A 20,529-nucleotide genomic window follows, 5' to 3' on the forward strand; every position below is an offset into this window, starting at 1 on the left:
TAAATATGTACATTCTAAAATCACAACTTAGATAAAAAAGAACTTAAAAATTTTTAACACATCAGTATTTATTAGTCCTTGGCATTGCCCCCAGCTTTTTTTCCTGCTTCTATAGAATTTCAATGACTTTTTTTTTTTTTTTTGCTTGTCATAGGTTAAGTGTCTACTTTATTTACTTCTTGGTTTTGGTTTTTCTTTGTTTAAGGCCTTGTTTTATACATATAGAGCCACTCTGAATATCCTGGAATTCATTTTGGCATAAGACATAAGGAGAGGATTAAACTGACCTTCTTCTTAAGAGTGAACCAACGGCCTTATGCCATTTATTAAGTCTTTTTCACATCCACACTTGAGATGTCTTCTTTTCCTTTTCTTAGATTCTTCACATAATTGAGTCTGTTTAGATGTCATTTAACTCTGTTCTGTTGACTGCTAATCTTTTTTGGTACAAGAAAAATGATTTGACTGCTATGAATAAAAAATATGCATTAACATAAATGATATATTTCCTAATTTCCCATCTTAAAAATGTAATTAGACCAATAAAAATGTAATTAGGTGATCAGTAAAATAATCTTTCTAAATAACAAAAAAGAAATATCATATTAAGAGCATTTATTGGAACTGCATTAATCCTACAAACTGGGTATTACTGACATTTAAAGATATTTTTAAATGTATATTAACAAACTTATAATTTTCTTCATCTAAGTTGCACATATTTCTTTTTTTGAAATTATTTCTAGACTTAAGAAGTTATTAACTTTTGTGAATGGGATCATTTTCCTATTACTTGATCAACTTGTAAAAAAAAAAAAAAGACATATTTATAGATGGTACTTTGGGGCCAAGCTGATAAATAGTGATAGCACAGTTCCTGGGAGGCTCACTACCTACCACTTAATATCCTGATTCATGGCAGTTAGAGGTAATGGATCTTGGATAAGGCACTGGCTACCTAGAACACTTAACACACTGGTAACTCTACAGGCAAAATGGAGCATCATTCTATTCCTAAAATTTAGATGGAAAAGAAAAAGGCTATTGTGCTATTTGGGATCAAATTAAGGAAAGAGAAGAGAGGAAGAAAAATGGTGAGGTTATTTAAGTTGCAACATTATTAGTAGCCAACACTTTGGGCTAGAGAAGTGTAAAGAATAAAAATAGAGAAAGGGAGCGAGGTTGTGAGCCTTCCAGGAACTGTGCTATCACTATTTCTCAGCTTGGCCCAAAAGTACCACCTGTATTTGAACATTTATCAATGTGTGGATTTTTTTTTTAAATTCTTTTGTCTCTTTGAATTCCTATGAAAATTCAGCCTTGCAGAATCAATCAATCGGGCAACATATTTTTAAAAGTTGATAGCATGCCCTATCCTTAAAGAAAGTACAACAGGCTCATATTTAAGTACACACATCACATGCCAATCACAACCCTCTTGTGGAATGTTTCATAAGAACTGTCATTATTTTCTAATAGTTTCTAACAAAAATATACCTGTCAGGTAGATGCCAGGGATTTTGTCTGTGACAGAGGTCACCTTAGCTGAATCAAACTGGTACTCAGCTTTTGCAGTCTACACAAGTTAACAGGCAGTACTATATGTTTTTTCTCAAATGCATGTTTTCTGGTCATCCCTAGGCTCCTGTGTAGTGTAAGTTCTCGGTGGTATCTTGGATCCTTCTGTGAAAGGCAGGAAGGAACAGCAAGGAAGACTAGGGTTGAAATGCTGTGTTGTGGCCTCTGGTCCCATCCAGCGAGCTTGGTCTGAGGTGCGGTGCAGTTTGAACGTGTGTCCCTCCCAAAATTTGCATGCTGACGCTTACCTGACAATGTGATGGTATTTATGAAGACTTTAGGAAGGGATTAAGTCACAGGGCAGAGTCCTCTTAAACGATATTAGGAGCCTGAATCAAAGAGGTACAAGGGAAAATTCACCCTCCATTCCTTTCAGAAGATACAGAGTTCATCTCCTTTGTAGGATGCAGCCTACAAAGTGCCATCTTGGAAGCAGAGACCAGACTAACCTTACCAGACACCAAAACTGATGACACTTTGATCTTGAACTTCCCAGCCCCCAGAATTATGAGAAATCAATCTACTGTTTGTAAATCACCCAGTCTCTGGTATTTATTATAGCAGCAACACCCACAGGGATCTCAATTTCATGTACAAGTCAGTGCAGCAAGGCCAATAACCTTTATTGACCAGTTCTTTCTAATATTCAACCCCTGCAAAACATAACACTAAAATATTCAATAATAATTTAATTAGAAAGCAATGAGCTTGGGTCCTTTGCTGTTCCCATGATCACCCTGACTTTCCACTCTTTACCAGTCAAGGAATACCACACAGTTCCAAACACTGCCTGCCTGCTCACCTACTAACACTGAGTCAATGAAAAAGATCCTCAAGAATTCCTAATCCTTTAAAAAATTAATTTCTTGCTTTATTTGAAAGCTTGCCAATGATATCTTATTTCCTAAAACACAGCAGTACTTTAGGAATAGAAATAGAGTCTAAGATTAAAATTTCAGCTACTGATTCTTTGTCATGTTTGTTACATGTCAGAGACATACACTGAATGTTTGATAAGTTTAATTTTTATGAAGAAAACTGACCTGTAGTTACATTCCCCATACAAGTATTCTTCTCTTCTCCAAAAATTATCTCAAACTAACCAGAAAGATCATCCAAAAAAATTAAACAAGACCTCATTTCAAATGTTACAAAGAATGAAGAGAGAGCTGGGTGTAGTGGCACATGCCTGTAATCCCAGCTGCTTGGGAAGATGAGGCAGGAGGATCACAAGTTAAAGGCCAGCCTGGGCAACTTAGCCAGACCCTGTCTCAAAACAAAATTTTAAAAAGGGCTGGGGGTATATTTTGGTGGTAGAGCACTTGCCTAGCATGTGCAAGGCACTGGGTTTCATTCCTAGTATATTTCATCCTCACCCCCATAAAGGAAGGTAGAAATAACGTAATCTGTTTATCTACCAAAAGTGTTGCATAAAAGTACTCAGCTCTGAAATAATTATATACCTGAGCCTACACAAAGTCATTACTGAAGGAGCAGATAAACACATATAAGGTTTCACGAATCAGAAATATTATGGAATAATACCAAAAGCATTATGGAGACAATCAGATTGGGGCCAATGTGTCCTCTTTCTGCATCTGTTTCCATAAAAGAGAGGTTGATCTAAAGACAAAGTCTGATTGGGAAGCCTGATAATGGCAAATTTCTCACTTTACATTTATAAATAAAATCCACCTCTGTATCTTCTTTATAAATGTCCAAGATATTGCCAATGTCTCAACCATTAATTGAAATAAATGTAAATGATCTATATGTGTGTGTATGTATGTATGTATGTATTTTTAAAAATATTTTTTAGTTGTTGATGGGCCTTTATTATATTTTATTTATATGTGGTGCTGAGAATCAAACCTAGTATCCCACGCATACTAGCAAGTGCTCTAACACTGAGCTACAACCCCAGCCCCATGTATGTATGTATTTTAAAAACAAAACATTAAACACTAATTCTTTCTCCTCCTTTCTCTTAGCTCTTGGTAATAAGTCTTTACTTTTTGTTTCTATGATTTTGATTACTTGAGACCTTGTAGAAATTCCTTCCTTCCTTCCTTCCTTCCTTCCTTCCTTCCTTCCTCCCTCCCTCCCTCCTTCCCTTCCTCCCTTCCTCCCTCCCTCCTTCCCTTCCTTCATCTGGCTTATTTTACTTAGCACAATGGTCTTAAGGTTTGCCTATGTTGTAGCATGTGACACAATTTCCTTCTTTTTTAAGACTGTACAATATTCCATTGTGTGTATGTGTGTGTGTGTGTGTGGCATTTTTTTTAAAATCCAATAATCTGTAGATGGATACTTAGGTTGCTTTGCCTCTTGACTATTGTGAATAATACTGCAATGAATATGAGTGTACAAATATCTGTTCCAGATCCTTTCAATTCCCTTGGATATATACCCAGAAGTGGGACTAGTGGATCATATGGCAATTTTTTTGGGGCGGGTACCAGGGATTTTATATTTTATTTCAAGACAAGGTCTCACTGAGTTGTTCTGGGACCTTGCTAAGTTGCTGAGACTGGCTTGGAACTCGCAATCCTCCTGCCTCAGCCTCCTGAGCCACTGGGATTACAGGCATGTGCCATCGCGTCTGGCTCTATTTTTAATTTTTGAGGACCCTCCATATATAAGAGGGTGATTGACTTAAAGTGGCATTAAGCAAGTATTACTAACTTGAAAACGGCCCTCTTTTTTTTTTTTTTTTTTTGTATGTCTTCAAAATTAGCAGTGTCTCCCTATCGCCTCTCTTACCATGAAGTTCAGAACCGAATTCAAGTCATAATCATACAGACTGTGCTGGTCCTAATAATATGCATATTTGGGTTATTCTAGTTTCACACAGGCTTTTTGTTGCAAGGAACTCAAGCCACTAAAGAAAAGAGGATTTACTGGAAGAGACAGCAGCAGTAAGGGAAAAGATATAGACCAAGGAAGCTGTGCTAGCCAGCCTCTGTCTCTTGCAAGCTTGGGGATCTTTGCTGTTCTGTCAGTGAAATCATCTACTGTCCTTCTCGGCACCTGGTCTCTTCTGACATCTCAGCTTCTGTTCTCTCATCACTAGAACTTCCATGTGGCCATCACAAAGCAGAGGATTTTCAGGGCAGTGAAACTACTCTGTATGATACTACAGTGGTAGATATGTGTCATTTTACATCTGTCCAACCCACAGAGTGCACACCAAGGCTGAACCCTAATGTAAACTAAGGGCAGTCAGTGGACATTCATCAACTGTAAGAAGGGTGCCACTCAGATGGGGGATGCCGATAAAGGGGAAGCTCTACACATGGGATGGGCAGGAAGTATGCAGGAAATCTCTGAACGTGCCACTTTCAGTTTTGCTGTGAACCTAACACTGCTCCAAAGAAATCTATAAAAACACCCTCAAATCCCCTAAAATGATGTGAAGAAGCTTCAAAATTCTTAGGCCTCTTAATTATGGCTGTCTCCATACAATCAGAAGCCTAGAACTTGTAACCCTTAATTATATTTTTGTTTAAATCAGTGGCTTTCCATTTTTTTTTTGGTCCCAGGTTCCCCTTACTGTTAAAAATCTTTTAGGATTCTGAAAGGCTTTTATTTACATGAATTGCATTAGTTGACATTTATCATATTAGAAATTAAAATTGAGAAAAAATTTAAAATGTTAATTCACTAAAATAATGATTTTATTATGTATTAATATAAATGATAATCTTTGAAAGATAATGATTCTCTGCAAAACAAAAAATTTAGTGACGAGAGTGGCACTGTTTTCCATTTTAGCAAATCTCATTAATGTCTTCTTAAGAGAAGACAGTTGGGTCCTCATTCTGGTTCTAAATTCAATCTGTATGACTGTTAGCAAATGGAGTGGAAAAGGCAAATAAAGTTTTGGAATTATGATGAAATGACTTCCACTTGATGGACCAGTTTGAGAACCACTGGTTTCAGAGATGAACGTGACTTTAGGTTTCACTTAATCTTCATTTCAGATTCTGCCAGTGTGCCTGCAGAGTTCAAGGAATTATTCTTATTTGTTTATGATAATAAAAAGAGGCTTCACTGGCCACCAAACAATGGGACATTATTTTACCCAGAACTGAGAGGATAGGTGCATTTTTTCATTCCTGTCAAAGGACTATTGACCTGATCTTTCCTGACTATGTGTATTTTGAGAAGAGAGGGGAAAGAAAGCTTTAGCTGCAAACCCTCAGTCTCAGTTCCTGATTTTGTAAGAAGCCTCTAGTCACACTTCTATGAAGACTAACATATGCTGCAATCACCAGAAGCATCCGGAACAAGAGAAGATAAGAAAACTGGGGTGTAGGCAACAGCTGCAGCTAGTAGGGTCTCCAGATTCAAAATTCCACCTATAAGAAACAAAGTCAGATTTACAAATTTCTATAGTTTGAATTCTGAATGCCCCCTGCCCAAAGACCCACATGTTAAAGGCTTAGTCCCCAGGGTGGCATTATTAGTGAAACCTCCAGGAAATGGGACCTAGCAGAGGGAAATTAGGTCACTGGGGACATGTCCTTGAAGGGGCTATTGGGACCAGCCTCTTCCTGTGTCTCTTTGTGCTTCCAGGCCACTATGAGGTAAACAGGCTGCTTGCCACATGCTCCTGCCATGATATACCATGAAATATGTGTTTCCACAGGCCCAAACCAACAAGGCCACCATGCACTGAAACCTCCAAAACTGTAAGTCAAAAGGAACTTTTCCTTTTAAAGTTGATTCTTTCAGGTACTTTGTCAAGTGATGGAAAGCTGGCAAACAGCATTTTCTACAAATTCTCCCTCAAATTTAGTTTTACATGCAAAACAGTGAACCATTAATTTCAAGGTTTCTCCACATATAAACTGCCTAACTGTCTGGCGGCTACCCCTCTAGTCTGCCCGGGTGCTTCAAGGTTTATATGTCTTTTCTCTTCAATGTTTCTGTGTTCTCTCACCCCCCAAACTCCCCGACACAGATGCAGCTGGCTTTTCAACAATATCTCTCTCAAGACAATAGAAGAGGGTAAAAGAGAAAAGACGTGTTCCTTTGGATACAGCCACTTCCAAGACTAACTCTAGCAAATTTCAGAATCTTAAGGACAATTTTCTTGAACTATCCAGCTCAAGGACACTCAGGGATATATTCCAAGGTTACCTCTGCCCAGCCCAGGCTGAAAACTTGGGTCTCTTTTGATTTTTTTATCTACTGTTCTTCTGATTCACACAAACTTTAAAAAAAAAAAAAAAACCCTCAAAATGATATTGAAACCTGAGAGAATGTCTCATTGAATTTTCATGAGCAAAGGAAAATATTACAGTGAAATTCTGAGGTCACTACACTTATCAGAGAATCCAGACAACAATATATTACAACACACCTGAGAGATAAGCCTAAGCACCACACACCACTAATGCCCCCATCATGACCCCTGTTATTACAGTCTGGAACCAGGAAGAAGGACCAACTGGTCTGCCACAGACACTGACCAATCAGAAGAGCCACCAGCCACAGATAACAGCAATTAATGTATACTGGCTGAACAGGAGCATGGCCGGGAAGTGACCTTTGCCCCCTTCTTCCAATTCAGCTCACTGGGAGCCAAGACCTTCAGGTAAGGCACTTGCACATCCCCACCACAATCTCACCCACTATTATTCTCAGTTGACACAATAAGCTGAGGCTTATGCAAAGTCAGCCATCTTGTCCTTGATCATCTAACCAAAAGATGGCAGAGCTGGAGAGCAGATACAGACTTCCCTAGAAGGAAAACTCACATGTCAACCACCTGACACCCGCCCCTTCTATAGGAAGGCAAAGCATATTAATAATGGTTTCTCTCAGGAACTGTGAGTAAAAGCCAGTTAGTAAAGTGAGGAGGGAAAAGAGGGAGACAACTGGTTCCTCCTCGTCAGAGTTGGCAGAAACAAGGGCTGTGTGAGCAGGGTGACCAGATTTTCAAGAATGAAGGTGGAAGGAAGAACTAACGGATGGAAACAAATGACACTCATTTATTCTTTCAAAAAGACATCACCAAAGTTCCACTCTTCCTGGGGCTCTCTACTAGGTATGGAAAATGCCAGTGAACACCACATGCTTCCTACCTTCAAGTTGCTCCGTCCAGCTGGCACTTACCAAATTCCTCCTGTTCACCAAACACTCTCAGGGATGTCTTTTTTAATATACAAATATATAAGTGAAGTATATATCTAAATCAGTAATTATCATATAAATACTAAAGAAGAAATATGAACCCACTACTCTGAGAAGCCTTATAAGAGCCTCCTCTCAGCTCAGTGGTAGAGAGTTTGCCTAGCAGCACGACAGAACAAGAAAAGGAAAAAGAAAAACCCTGCCCTAGAGAGGACAGGCTTCTCACAGGAATGGGATTTGGGCTTATGGGTCACTCTTAAAAGCAGAAGTTCCAGGGAGCAGGTCAGTGAGAGCTAACACTATTCATTCAGCGAGACTCACATACACAGGCCAGGATGGGCCAACCAAACAGTAAGTCTGTTATTTGGTAAGAGCTGTGATAGATGAGGCAGACAAAGGGGGAAGGAATTAAGGGCTTTGGACTTTGTCCTCTCGAAAGTTGTTGAGAGTCTACCCACAGTGGAGTAGCATAATTACACCAGAATTCTGGATATCTGATGGCAGAGTAGCTGGAAAAAAATAGAGACAATAGAAAGTAGGGCCAGTCTAGGGCAATGGTCCAAGCAAAAGCTGCAAGGGATGGAAATTTTAAAATGTCTAGTGGGCAGAGACAAAAAGGGATACAGACTGGAGACAGTTCTGAGGCTGAGGGAAAATGTGGATCATATTTCTGATTGGAGCTACTCAGTAATGCCATTTACTGAAGGAACACAGGACAAAGGCATATGTTGAGGGAAAATTTTCTAATTAGAATCTCCTAGATCAGAGGCATCTCAGAAATACCAAGTAAGCAGGTGGAATATGAGTCTCAGGCTCAAGAGGTCAGAATGGGTCACAGTTCAGAGAACTGGAGGTATCAGATAATTATTGCAGAAAAACAGAACATTATAATACTTCTGACTCAAATCTCAGGACTAGCCAATGTCCTCAGCCCCAGGGTAGATCACCAAGAAAGAGTAGACAGCAGCTGGGCTGCACGGAGGGGAGCATCACATCCAAGGCTCTTCAGAGAAGGAGGGGCCAGCAGGGAAATCTGAAGGGAATTCAGAAATTGAGACAATCACACCAAATATCCAGCTATCACTTCACTCAACATGCTGGGTGGTGCCTTTCCAGCTCCTTTCTTTCCACTCCCAAATCAGAAAAGTTCTGGGCTAAAGATACTGCCCTTAGGTTTTGACTTCTCTCCATCCAGGAGGCCAGCTCGACCTGTGTGCTTGCTGCTGATGGATAGCTGTGCTGTTCTCCCTGTCAATGTGGTAAGCAGTGATCTGCGACTGCGTGATTTGCTCCAATGAGCTTGAGGTCAATACTGATAGTTTTCTTCCTACACCACTTGAGTATGTAGCTAAAAAAAAGTTATCATTGATAACTGAGAAGAGCTCTTTTACTCCTCCATCTGTAATAGGTTGAAGCTGGAGATGAGTGGGGCATGGAGCCTGCAGAGCAGCACAGGGGGAGAAGGACACAAACAGGAGGGACAGGTACCTTAGAAAAGAGAAGTACTCTGGTTACCACCACCCGGGGTCACTGCAGCATCAGAGTGCAATCAAAGACACACAGGGCCAGCACTGAGTCCTAGGGACCAATGCAGACCTACTACCATCCCCTCTCTGCTAACATAAGCTTCTAGCTGGCCAGGGGACAAGAATTTTCCAACATTGTCTCAGATCCCAATGCCAAGCGATGGCAACTCAGCAACCACCGGGGCTACCAAAGACAACTGCTTACTTTACATGTTCTGGCTCTAGTGGGTTCTCAAACTTCACAGCAAAAGAATAAATGTCAGATAGCTCTTGGGAGAGCTGTTGTCGAGGTTGTCCTGAGAGGAATGCCTCTGAAGGTGATTAACTTGGAAATGCCACACCAGCCCATCTGGGTTCTGAGCCCTATAATCTAAATGACAGTGACATGAGAACCAAGGCCTGGCTCTAGTTTGTGGAAGGTATTATATCAGCATAAAAATTAGCTAACATATTTACAAATACAGAGATATTCTTAAATATTTGGACAGGAATAATTAAAAGACTTATGGTTCCTATTATTGAAAAATAAATGTAGGACCACAGAGCTCTCCTGGTATTAGCCTATCAACTACAGATTCCTAAAGCAACAGAAATATAATCCTTGATGGCTGGTAAGCTTTCCCACTTCTATTCTCTCAACCCACTAGAGCAAGGGAATCACTGTGATTAGAAATGTGCCACATCTTCTTCAATTGTCCATTCATAATATCTTTAGTAATCTGTATTTCTTTCCAAGCCCATCTCTCTTCTGGAAGGTGATGATTAAAACAGCAACAAGTTGGATAAGAAACTCTTCTGCAGAAAAATACAAATGTTTTTACAGCCCATGTTTTTCAAATTACATGACAATTACTGTGATGAGGTAGCAAAGACTGAGAAAAACAGAAATAAGGTGAATCATCTAATGGAATATGCCACCACTAAAATGTTTCTTCCCCTTGGAACTTGCCTACTAAATCTGTATGACATAGATTTTGAGGCTTCCTGGATACAATTAACAGAGATTGATGCTGCTGGTGACATTGACAAGAGCTAATATTTACGCAGCAATGACACATACAGGTTGTTCTAGAAGCTTTACATGTATTATGTACAATAATCCTTAAAACAACTCTATAAAATGGATATTATTATTATCCCCACTGTATAGGTAAAGAGACTGAGACACAGTAAAGCAAACTGCCCAGTGTGTCAGTTTCAGGGGGACAGTGCTGTGATTTAACTCAGGCAGTCTGATCCCAGAAATTGTGCTCCTAACCTCCATCAGCTATCATCTTACTACTGAATTATTCACTTACTCACTCACTCACTCATTAATTCAATCTATAAATGTTCACAGAGAACATAAAATGCATGGACACTGTACTGGCACCAGACATGTAACAGCAAGTCAGGCAGAAGTAGTCCCTGCCTTGTGGAGCTTATCCTTAATATATGCATGAGTCAAATAAGTGCCCCAATGACCACAAATCGCACTATGAAAATGCTACAAAGAAGCAGCATTCAGCTAAGAACACTTTTAATCCAGGGACTAAGTTGCTGGAAGATCAGGGAAGACTTCCCCAAGGAAATAGAAAATAAATTGAGATATGAAGACTAAGAGTTAAGTCGGCAAAGAAAAGACAGAAGCATATCCAAGGCACAGGCCACATAATTTGCAAAGCTGCAAATTGCTTTAGCAGCAATGCTAAAGGCCCTGTGAAAAGAAGGCTCATGTTGAATAGAAGGCATGGAAAGAGCTGATAAGGTAAAATTCCAAGAGAAAAGGCACTGTCCAGAACAAGGCTGCAAGGTGGGCAGGGCCAGAGAATTTTGGCTTGTGTACTAACAGCAAGTGAGAAGCCACTATACAGGTTTTCCCAGGGGACATGACAAGGTTAAAATTTGTATTTTGAAAAGATCCTTTTAATTCCAATACAGAAAGCAGACTGGAGGGGGAAGGATGCATGTGAACTGATAAGTGAGAGGAGCAACTGAGGAATCCAAGGAAGAGATTATGGAGCAGAATAATGGGGGTGATTGTGATGGAAAGTGGGGAGAAGGAGGAGGACGAAGAAGAAGGGATAGAAGCTGAAAGGTACTTAAGAGTTAAAAATCAGTAAGTGATGAACTAGATACAACTGAGGAGGAATGATGACTCCAAAGATCCTTGGCTTGTACAACAGGACAGACAATGATTCCAGTTACCAAAGCAGGAACACTGAGAACGACTAGGTAGTGGGGAGGAATATGAGGCTGATTTTGGACTTATTTTGAGGTCCCTTGAAGACATTCAATAAAAAATATTAAAAAGAAAGTTAGAAAAAAAATAAGAAAGTTAGAACCTCAGAGAAAAGGTCTAGATAGAGATAAAAAAAAATTTTTTTATTGGGCTGGGGATGTGGCTCAAGCTTTAGCGCGCTCGCCTGGCATGCGTGCGGTCCAGGTTCCATCCTCAGCACCACATACAAACAAAGATGTTGTGTCTGCCGAGAACTAAAATAAATAAATAAATAAATATTTTAAAAATCTCTCTCTCTTTAAAAAAAAAATTTTATTGTCATATATGTAGCAAGTTAAACCATGACATGGATGAGACTGCCTACAGAGAAAAGAAGCAAGGGTCGAAGAGCAAATGTGGAGAAACTTCAATACTGAACCAAAGGGGGTTAAAGAACATTCTGTGATAGAAACAGAAAACAGGAAGAAAATCAGGAAAAGTATTATCATGGACATTTAAAAAGAAACTATTTCAGAAACAATGAATAGTGTTAAATGCTACCGGGAAGTCAAACACGATGATGACTTAACAAAAAGGGACTATTTCAGAAAGAAATAGCAAATAGTGGGCTAAATGCTGCATTGACCAAACATGATGAGAACTTATAAATGTCAACTGGATAAATCCAATATTCATATCCACTTGGAATCTGAGAATATGACCTTACTTGGAAAAATTTTGAAGATGGGTACAACAAGTTAAGATGAGGTCATGTTGAATTAGGGGGCCCTAAATCCAACAACTAGTGTCCTCATAAGAAAGCCACATAAACACAGAGGGAAGGCAAAGTAAAGATGCACATGAAGACTGGATTGAAGCAACTACAAGTCAAGGAACACCAAGTACTGCCAGCAACTATCAGAACTGGGAAAAAAGCAAGAGAGGAATCTCCCTTATGGGCTTCCATATGAGCATGGTCTGTCCAAATCTTGATTTCAGACTTTTAGACTCTAGAACTGTGAGAAATAAATTCTGTTATTTGAAGCCACCCAGTGTGTGGTACTTTGTTATAGCAACCCTAGAAAACTAATTTACCAGGTACTGATTGCTCCTGTGGAAATGCAGTAGTCCTTCCTATCTATAGGAGGAACTTTCCAAGACCCCCAGTAGGTACCTTTAAAAGAAGATTGTACTGAACCTTGTATACTATGTTCATTCCTATACATACATATCTAGGATAAAGTATAGCTTATAAGTAGGCATAGGAAGAGATTAACAACAATAATTAATAATAAAACAATTTTAACAATCTACTATAATAAAAGTTATTCAATGGCTGAGGGGTTTAGCTCAGTGTAGAGTGCTTGCTTAGCATACACAAGGCCCTGGTTTTGAGCCCCAGTACGGAAAAAAAAATTATTTAAAACTTATGAATTGTTAATTTATGGAATTTCTATTTTATATTTTTGGACCACAGTAAATCATAGGTAATTGAAACCTCAGGAAGTGAAACCGGGTAAGAAGAGACTACTGGGTATTAGGATTGTTATAAATATTGTAATATCTTGAACTTTCTGAATATAATAAAACACTCTTGAGTTTAAAATCCTGGTCCCAGGTGATAAGAACATCTCTGAAGATGCTTGAATTTCCTTCTAGACGATGTTAAATATTGTGTTTTCAAAGAGGTAATTTCTCCTTTTTATTTGAAAAACTCTCAGAGAAACTATATCCCTTTCACTTGAAACTGCTCGAGTGGGGGCACTTTTGCTTCGCGGTTACGTCAAGAGACTCTCTGCTTGAGTGAGTACCTTCTGTCATCTGTGATATGATTCCCTGCCTATGAGACTCTGACAAGATGGACCATTTTGAGTTCCCCATGACACAATTTCAGACCATTTCATCTAAGAATACCACTGTGGTGAAATACATGAAAAGAGAGTGATACTCTTATTAAGGTGTTCATTTAATCAGCAAAACATGCACCTCTAAATGATAATAAATGTGAGAAGGTATATTCCCTCAATAATGCCAAAAGTTCATCAGATTTCTAGTCTTCAAAGAAAAAGAGGCGATGGCTTATTTTTTTAAAAATTTTTTTTAGTTGTTGATGGACCTTTATTTATTTATTTACATGTGGTGTTGAGAATCAAACCCAGTGCCCCCCACATGAGAGGCAAGCGCTTTTACCACTGAGCTATAACCCCAGCCCAAGAGGCGATGGCTTATCAGTAGCATATTTTAGTGTCTCACAAACTGTCCTGAACACATTATATTTCTACTTAGGTCTCTCTCTCTATTTATTTATTTGTGGTCCTAGGGATGAAAGCCAGGATCTTTCATATGCTAAGCAAATGTTCTACCTCCAGTCCTACATGACTGCTTACTGTATCTCTGAGTATGAATTTCAAGAAGCAGAAAATGGATGGCAAATTCTTCTATATGTCAAAACCAGTCATTTAAACCAGGATCTGTTCATACTGTGTCATATGTTGAGCATATATAGTAAAATTCTGCTGGCATAATGCTTAATTTTGTTTTACACACCCTGAAGATGAATTGAAATATCTTTTATCCATTTAGCTGATCATGTTAACAAAGCATATATAGAGGTCCCCTTAGGACCCAAAACTGAAGCAGACACAGTAGTCCATTCTAAGAAGAAAAGAGACCCCCTAAAGTGAGGAGCATATCTAGGCTTCAAGACATACAGAGTTCCCATGTCAGCTGGCTGTTTATTTTAGCTAATAGGCTGGTGAAGCCCTATAAACTCTCCAGGCCTCAGTTTCCTTCTCTGAGACACACCCCACCTACATCACAGGACAATTGTGAAGCTGGAATGAGGCAATCCAGAGTGCCCCATGGTAAATGTTCAAGAAACATTTAGTTCTCATTCCCTTGGATAACCTAGGTGAACTAACAGTAATATATATGTTATGAGTATAAAAATCATAGGAGCGATCAAAACAACAACAAATCCACACTTGATCAATAACATTTATTTTTATACAATAATCTCTGTTTTGAATGTTAACTATTACATAGATGAATCTTTTCTACTCGTCTCAAGCTTCAACTAACACACACATAAAAGTAATTGTCAGGGAAGGGAGAAATTTTATTATTTCAAGGATGTGTTCACAAACTCTTCAATGACTATAAATTTATTTTGGCAAGACATTAATAAAATTTTGGCTCCATATGATGGAGAAGAAAACATATATTCATAAAGATGAACACATAAACATCTCTATGACTATCCAGTAGGATTGGTGAAAATTAAGTTTTGAGCCCCAGTACCTCAAAAAACAAAAGTTATTTAAAACTTATGAATTATTTATTTATGGAATTTCTATTTTATATTTTTGGACCACAGTAAGTCACAGGTAATTGAAACCTTAGGAAGTGGAACTGTGTAGGGAACTACTGGGTATTAGGATTATTATAACTATTGTAATATCTTGAGCTTTCCGAATATAATAGAACATCTTGAGTTTAAAATCCTGGTCTCAGGTGATAAGAACAGCTCTGAAGATAATAGAAACTCTTTATTTCTATGTTGACATTTCTTCTCCAGTTAATTATCCCCTCTAAATATAGCAGAAAGTCTTGGGGTGGAGTGGAGAGACTCTTCCACATTAGGAACCACATTAGGGGTCTCGTTCCTTACACAATGCTATCCACTCATCCTGAGTCAAGGCTTTCACAATATTCCATGAATCCTATTTCCACATGGGTTGGCTTCTCTCCAAGCATTCCCTGCCCTTTTTACCTCCATGTTTTTTCTCCCATGTCAGCAATTTTGCCTGAAATACCTTACCTTCCTCTCTTTAGCTAATCAAATCACAGCCCTTCTTCTAAATCCAGCTCACATCCAGTCTCCAGAGAGCTATCCCAGACCTCCATTTCCTCTCTCCTCTCACCTTACTATGCTGCCAACATCATGCTCAGTATTAGTGCACTGTTGTTTGTTTACGGTTATTTATTCATACTTCATTTTTAAGGTTTCCTCCACTGTATCATAAATCCAAGAGCCACACTATGTTAGAACTGAGCTTCACCTTTTGTACACCATTGATATTTAGATATTGTTGGTTGGCTAGAAAATTTTAAAGTCCTGCTTAGGCATGAATAGTAGCATAATTTGAGTGCTTTCAATATGGATACAAGACATTTCTGAAAACTCAAGATGAATTAAACTACTGGTACAACTTTTCCATTTGAAAAATATTTATGTAGTAATAGAATTATAATAATATACTATCTTGGAATTTAAGCAGGTGCTTGTTACAACTAACTATATAAATCATAATAGGGTTTGTACTCTAGTCAGTAAATTTATTTGAGACAAATTATTCATTGAATCCCTAATTCATATAAGGAATCACACTAAGATCTGCTGAAGAAGAGATTAATGGACTGGAGATATAGCTCAGCTGGTAGAGTGCTTGCCTTGCATGCATAAGGCCCTGTGTTCAATCCCCAGCACCACACACACACACACACACACACACACACACAAACACACTCACACACACTAATAAAAAGACTGGCCAAATCCTTAACATTCAACACTTTAATAGAAGAGACAGACTTGAAAACATTTCAAAGCAGAAATTAAATAAGCAATCAAATAGCTAACCTATTGAATAATATATGTGATTAATTTTAATCAGTAGGGTATAGGAATCATATGCCTAGAATAAAATAAAATAGGAAAAATACCAGTTGAATGAGGCCTCAGAAGATAACAAGGACTTTGTAGACCAAGAAGAGAATTCTGAGCGACATAATCAGAAAAAGCAAAAGATGTGGTATGAAAATAGACTCTTTATTTTTAAGCTCTTCTCTGTAGGTGATCTCATCTGCTACTTCATGAGGGCAAAGGTATTCTTCTACATGTAAAAACTGAACGTTTGTCTCTTTCCCTTCTATTTCAAAATTGCCCTTATTCTTGCCCATAGCTAATTCTCCAAATTCTTGTGTACTTTCTTGCTATTTGTCTCCTCTCCAGACTAGTTCCAGGGCTCATCCTCTCCTTCCCTGTGGCCAAGATCTTTTTAAAGAGTAGGTGCATTTGTTATCTCTATTTTATCTGTAATCCATTACTCAGTAACCTAATTTGAATTGTCATTCAAAGGTTTCACAATATGTTTTGTATTTAGCAAAATAAAGTGAAACATGGATTTACTTTCTGGTTGTGTCTTTTCTTTATTTAAAAGATTTAACCAGTATTTCTTCTTCAAATTTGCTATATTCAGGAAACAGAATGTATAGTGTCTGAAGCAGGATTGCTTCATGTCTAGAAAGTAAACTATTAACAGCTGAAAGTCTATTTTCAGCAAAGAACGTGTTATTATAGTGATCAATGAGAATCTTGAATGTTAAACATGCTGTTCTCTCAATGTATCTTCCCTTAACTCAGAGCTCTTTACAATTCCTCAGATAGGGTGTACAATTCATTTTCTTCAATAACATAAAGGAGGCACTTTTAAGGAAATTATCTTATACAAACCAGGGCCACAATCCTTTTTGAAAGATCAAAGTACAGTGAGGTTTAGTATCTCGACTGTTCTGACAGCCAGGGAAATGACCAAGTCCCTGTACCTAACAGACGCTCCAGCTCTCTGGCAGTTTCATTTACTAAAAGGAATAATGGCTAAGATGGTTTCTCCTCTTCTAAACAATAAACAGCTAGAACTCTCCATCACTTGCTTTGGTTTCCTATCTTGCCTTCATTTATCAGCTCCCACTAATCACCAATATTTCAAAAGTGCAAAGAACCACCCATATGAAATATGCATCTAAGTCTTTTCAGGGACAATGAATGTTATACACATGATTCTATGAACTGTTAGGTAATTCATGAATCTCAGCTTATCTTTTCAGATTTCCTTTGTAAAGAATACTTTAGTAAATTGAACAATCCAATCCCTTTAATATTTATTTATTTATCTATTGTTTTGTGATACTGAGGATTAGACCCAGACCTTCACATATGCTAGGCAAGTACTCTATCACTGAGCTACATCCTCAGTCCTTTTTAAAGTTTTTATTTTGAGACAGTGTTGCCCAGGTTGCTAAGTTGCCTGGGCTGGCCTCCAACTTGCAATCCTCCTGTCTCAGCCTCCCAAATTACTGAGATTACAGACAAATGTCACCATGCCCGGTTTCCTCTAATCTTTTAAAAATGAATTTATCCTATAAATAACACATCCCTCCTTTTAAAAATGGCTCTTCTTAAAGTATATAAAGGTAGATATTATATCTTCCCTTAACTACCAAATGCATATGGACATTTGACCTACCAAATGCATTGGATATTACGGAAATTCCATAAATATTTGCCAAGAGGCTCCTATATACAATATTGTTCAATATTTTCATAAAGGCCACTCCACAAATGTTTTGACCAAAGGTCAGAAAATTTCAGGCCTATCTTTAACACTGATAGGGACTAGGATTAAGACTACAAATGGAAGCCCATATTTCATATGTCTAAGCCATGCACAGTGGCGAACACTGTCATCTCAGTTACTTGGGAGGTTGAGGTAGGAAGATCATTGGTACAAATATAGCCTAGGCAATTTAACAAGACCCTCAAAATAACAAACAAAAAGGGCTGGGAAAATAGCTCACTGGCCAAGCACTTGCCTAAGGATGTGTGAGGCCTGGATTCAATCCCCAGTGCCAAAAAAGAAAAATTAGAGGGTTATTAAGTTAGACCATTAAATAACATGTGGCCTCATCTCTAACACTGACAAACAGACCTTCAATTACCTGACAATACAGGTTCTTAGATTCTTTGAAGTTCTGCATCACTGTGGCCAACCTGCCCTCTGCTCTTCCCTTTCCCAAGTTCTGTCAACATCTTGAGGGGCCCTACATACACGTGTGAACATCCTACGACCTCAAACTGCTCCCCTTTAGGCACTCCTCAGAACTAAGGATATACTCACTGGTTTTACCTTCCTAAGGACCAACCCAGGGAAAAGGCCCAGGAAGATGTTGGAAGGAGCTCTGAGCTATTTGAGGGCAGGAAATTCCACAGTCTCAGTGCACAGAGGATGCAGGGAGAGAGGGAGTGAGGCTCAGGCTGGTCATACCCCTCAGGCCCTCAGGCCTTTCATGCTGGGGGCACGTGTGGCCAGAGTAGTGCTTTCTCATTCACAAGTCCCAAAGCACAGCCTCTCTTGCCTGGGACTAAAAGCAATGCTAATCAAATAGAGAATGTACAGAGCAGACTTTTTACTACTTAAAACTCAGTAAGTCAGATTAAGAAGGTAGATACAACTTGAAATTCCAATCTCTAATCACTTCAATTCCCTCAAGATCTACAATCAAAGGGTCTGATATTTAATCTGGATCTATCCTACAGACTAAAACCTAGATTCTGCGCTTTCCTGACAAATTCATACAAATTTACAGAATTCTATTCACGTGCTAAAGGGAGCTGGGAAATCAGGAAGTAGAAGGAGGAGAACACAGAGTATCAAAGACAAGATCAGACATGCAGATGTTAAAAAAAAAAAAAAGACATTTCTCTTGGGTTCTGTTGCTTGTGTGGGAAAGTTAACACCATGTTTAATCATCTGATCAAAGTTCAGTATCTCAGCTTGCTCTTAGTAAGGCAGACTCATGCAGCTCACTCATCTGCCTCCGAACTTCCCTAGCCTGGCTGCTGTACGTGTGATAGGTCATGCTGAGCTTCGTCAGCATGTCAGTAGACTGATGACAGCTCTCCCTATGTAGAATCACTTCCTTCACCATAACATGCTTCACTGTAATTTCCATTTTACTTAGCAAGAAAATGATTCTGTTAATTTGAAAAAAACTAAGAAATAACTCTCATCACAATACATATACATACTCCACAGGAAGGGAAGTATTTCAACTGGAAATCTTATTTATGTGTACTTACTGAGATTGTACCATTGTCTAGACCTATGGACAGTCTTCTGGTTTCCGGGTTAAAAGACATGCATGAACATGGAGCTGAAAGAAATGAACATGTTGATGAAATTAACAAAATGACGGTTCTCATTGATTCAGGAGTGCCTAACTCTAGCTAAGGATGTGTGGCTATTTTTTTCCCACTATTTTCTGAAATAATTCATTTAACTCCCACTCACCAAAACTATACAGTAATTTTACAACCAATCCCTAGTTTTTAAAGTTGTCCTTTTAATGATTATAGCAAGTAAGACATTCTCAAGCTGGACAAGTTCCCAAGGGCCTGGTCTCTGCTTGCACTGTCAGTATTCAGTCTAAATTTGCTCCACTAGATTAACAATACTTTGTGCTGTGTAAGCCTTCAATCACGGCTCTCTCTCTCTTCCACTCAAACCCCATCTTCAATAGAAATAACCCACTCTTTCTGAATAGAAAGATCTTACTCCCAGCCCTCCATGCCCACACATATATACACACATAAATCTATATTTGATTTATCAATGATATAGGGCAAGGGAACTAACAAGTCTTCTACTCTTTGCAGTCAGGAGGTTTGGTGGAAGCTGCTAGTTGAAAATGATGACAGATCTTTCTCAAGCTAAAAAAAAAACACCCAATCAACACAGGGCTAGGCACTGCAGGAAAAACACCAGATGAGTCAGCACACCCAGTCCTGGGCTGGGACTCCCTGATCCACAAGACCAAATGCCTATGTCTACTAAGTCCTATGCTCAGAAGAAACCTGTAATCAATAAGGACATACTACATAGCTTCTAGGTCCCTGTCGTCTTTATCTACACTTCCTCCTAAGAATGGGGGATTCTTAACAATTTACCCCACACTGAAAAAGTTGTTCAAAAGAGCCCAACACAATTTTTAAATGCTCCCTCTATTCACAGTAGCCCTATGGAATATGAACTTATCAATATAATAATAATCACAACACCAAATTTTTTTATCTCTACTTTTTCAGTTATGATTAGATGTCTCATCCAGGTCACACAGAAAAAAAAAAGTTGGAGAAGGTTCAAAGACATAATTCAAATAAACAGTGCCATTTTCAAACACTCATCTAGAAATATCAAACTATAAAAGAACTTCAAGTTCTGTTGAAAGACTCACTTCACCTAG

At 38.6% G+C, this 20,529-nt stretch overlaps 1 protein-coding gene across 1 annotated transcript in view; it reads right to left on the minus strand.

Annotated features, from left to right (window-relative positions):
• Wdfy2 (WD repeat and FYVE domain containing 2) overlaps positions 1 to 20,529 on the minus strand; it is a 152,723-nt gene that overhangs the window by 59,750 nt on the left and 72,444 nt on the right. The window contains exon 3 of the mRNA XM_046454076.2: positions 19,367 to 19,440. Within this exon, the coding sequence (XP_046310032.1) occupies positions 19,367 to 19,440 (74 nt within the window). The remainder of the gene's footprint in view (positions 1 to 19,366; positions 19,441 to 20,529) is intronic.

This window comes from Marmota monax, unplaced genomic scaffold, assembly GCF_021218885.2.
Source record: "Marmota monax isolate L192 unplaced genomic scaffold, Marmota_monax_Labrador192_F-V1.1 WCK01_AAM20220418_F8-fsc00011, whole genome shotgun sequence".
NCBI lineage: Eukaryota > Metazoa > Chordata > Mammalia > Rodentia > Sciuridae > Marmota > Marmota monax.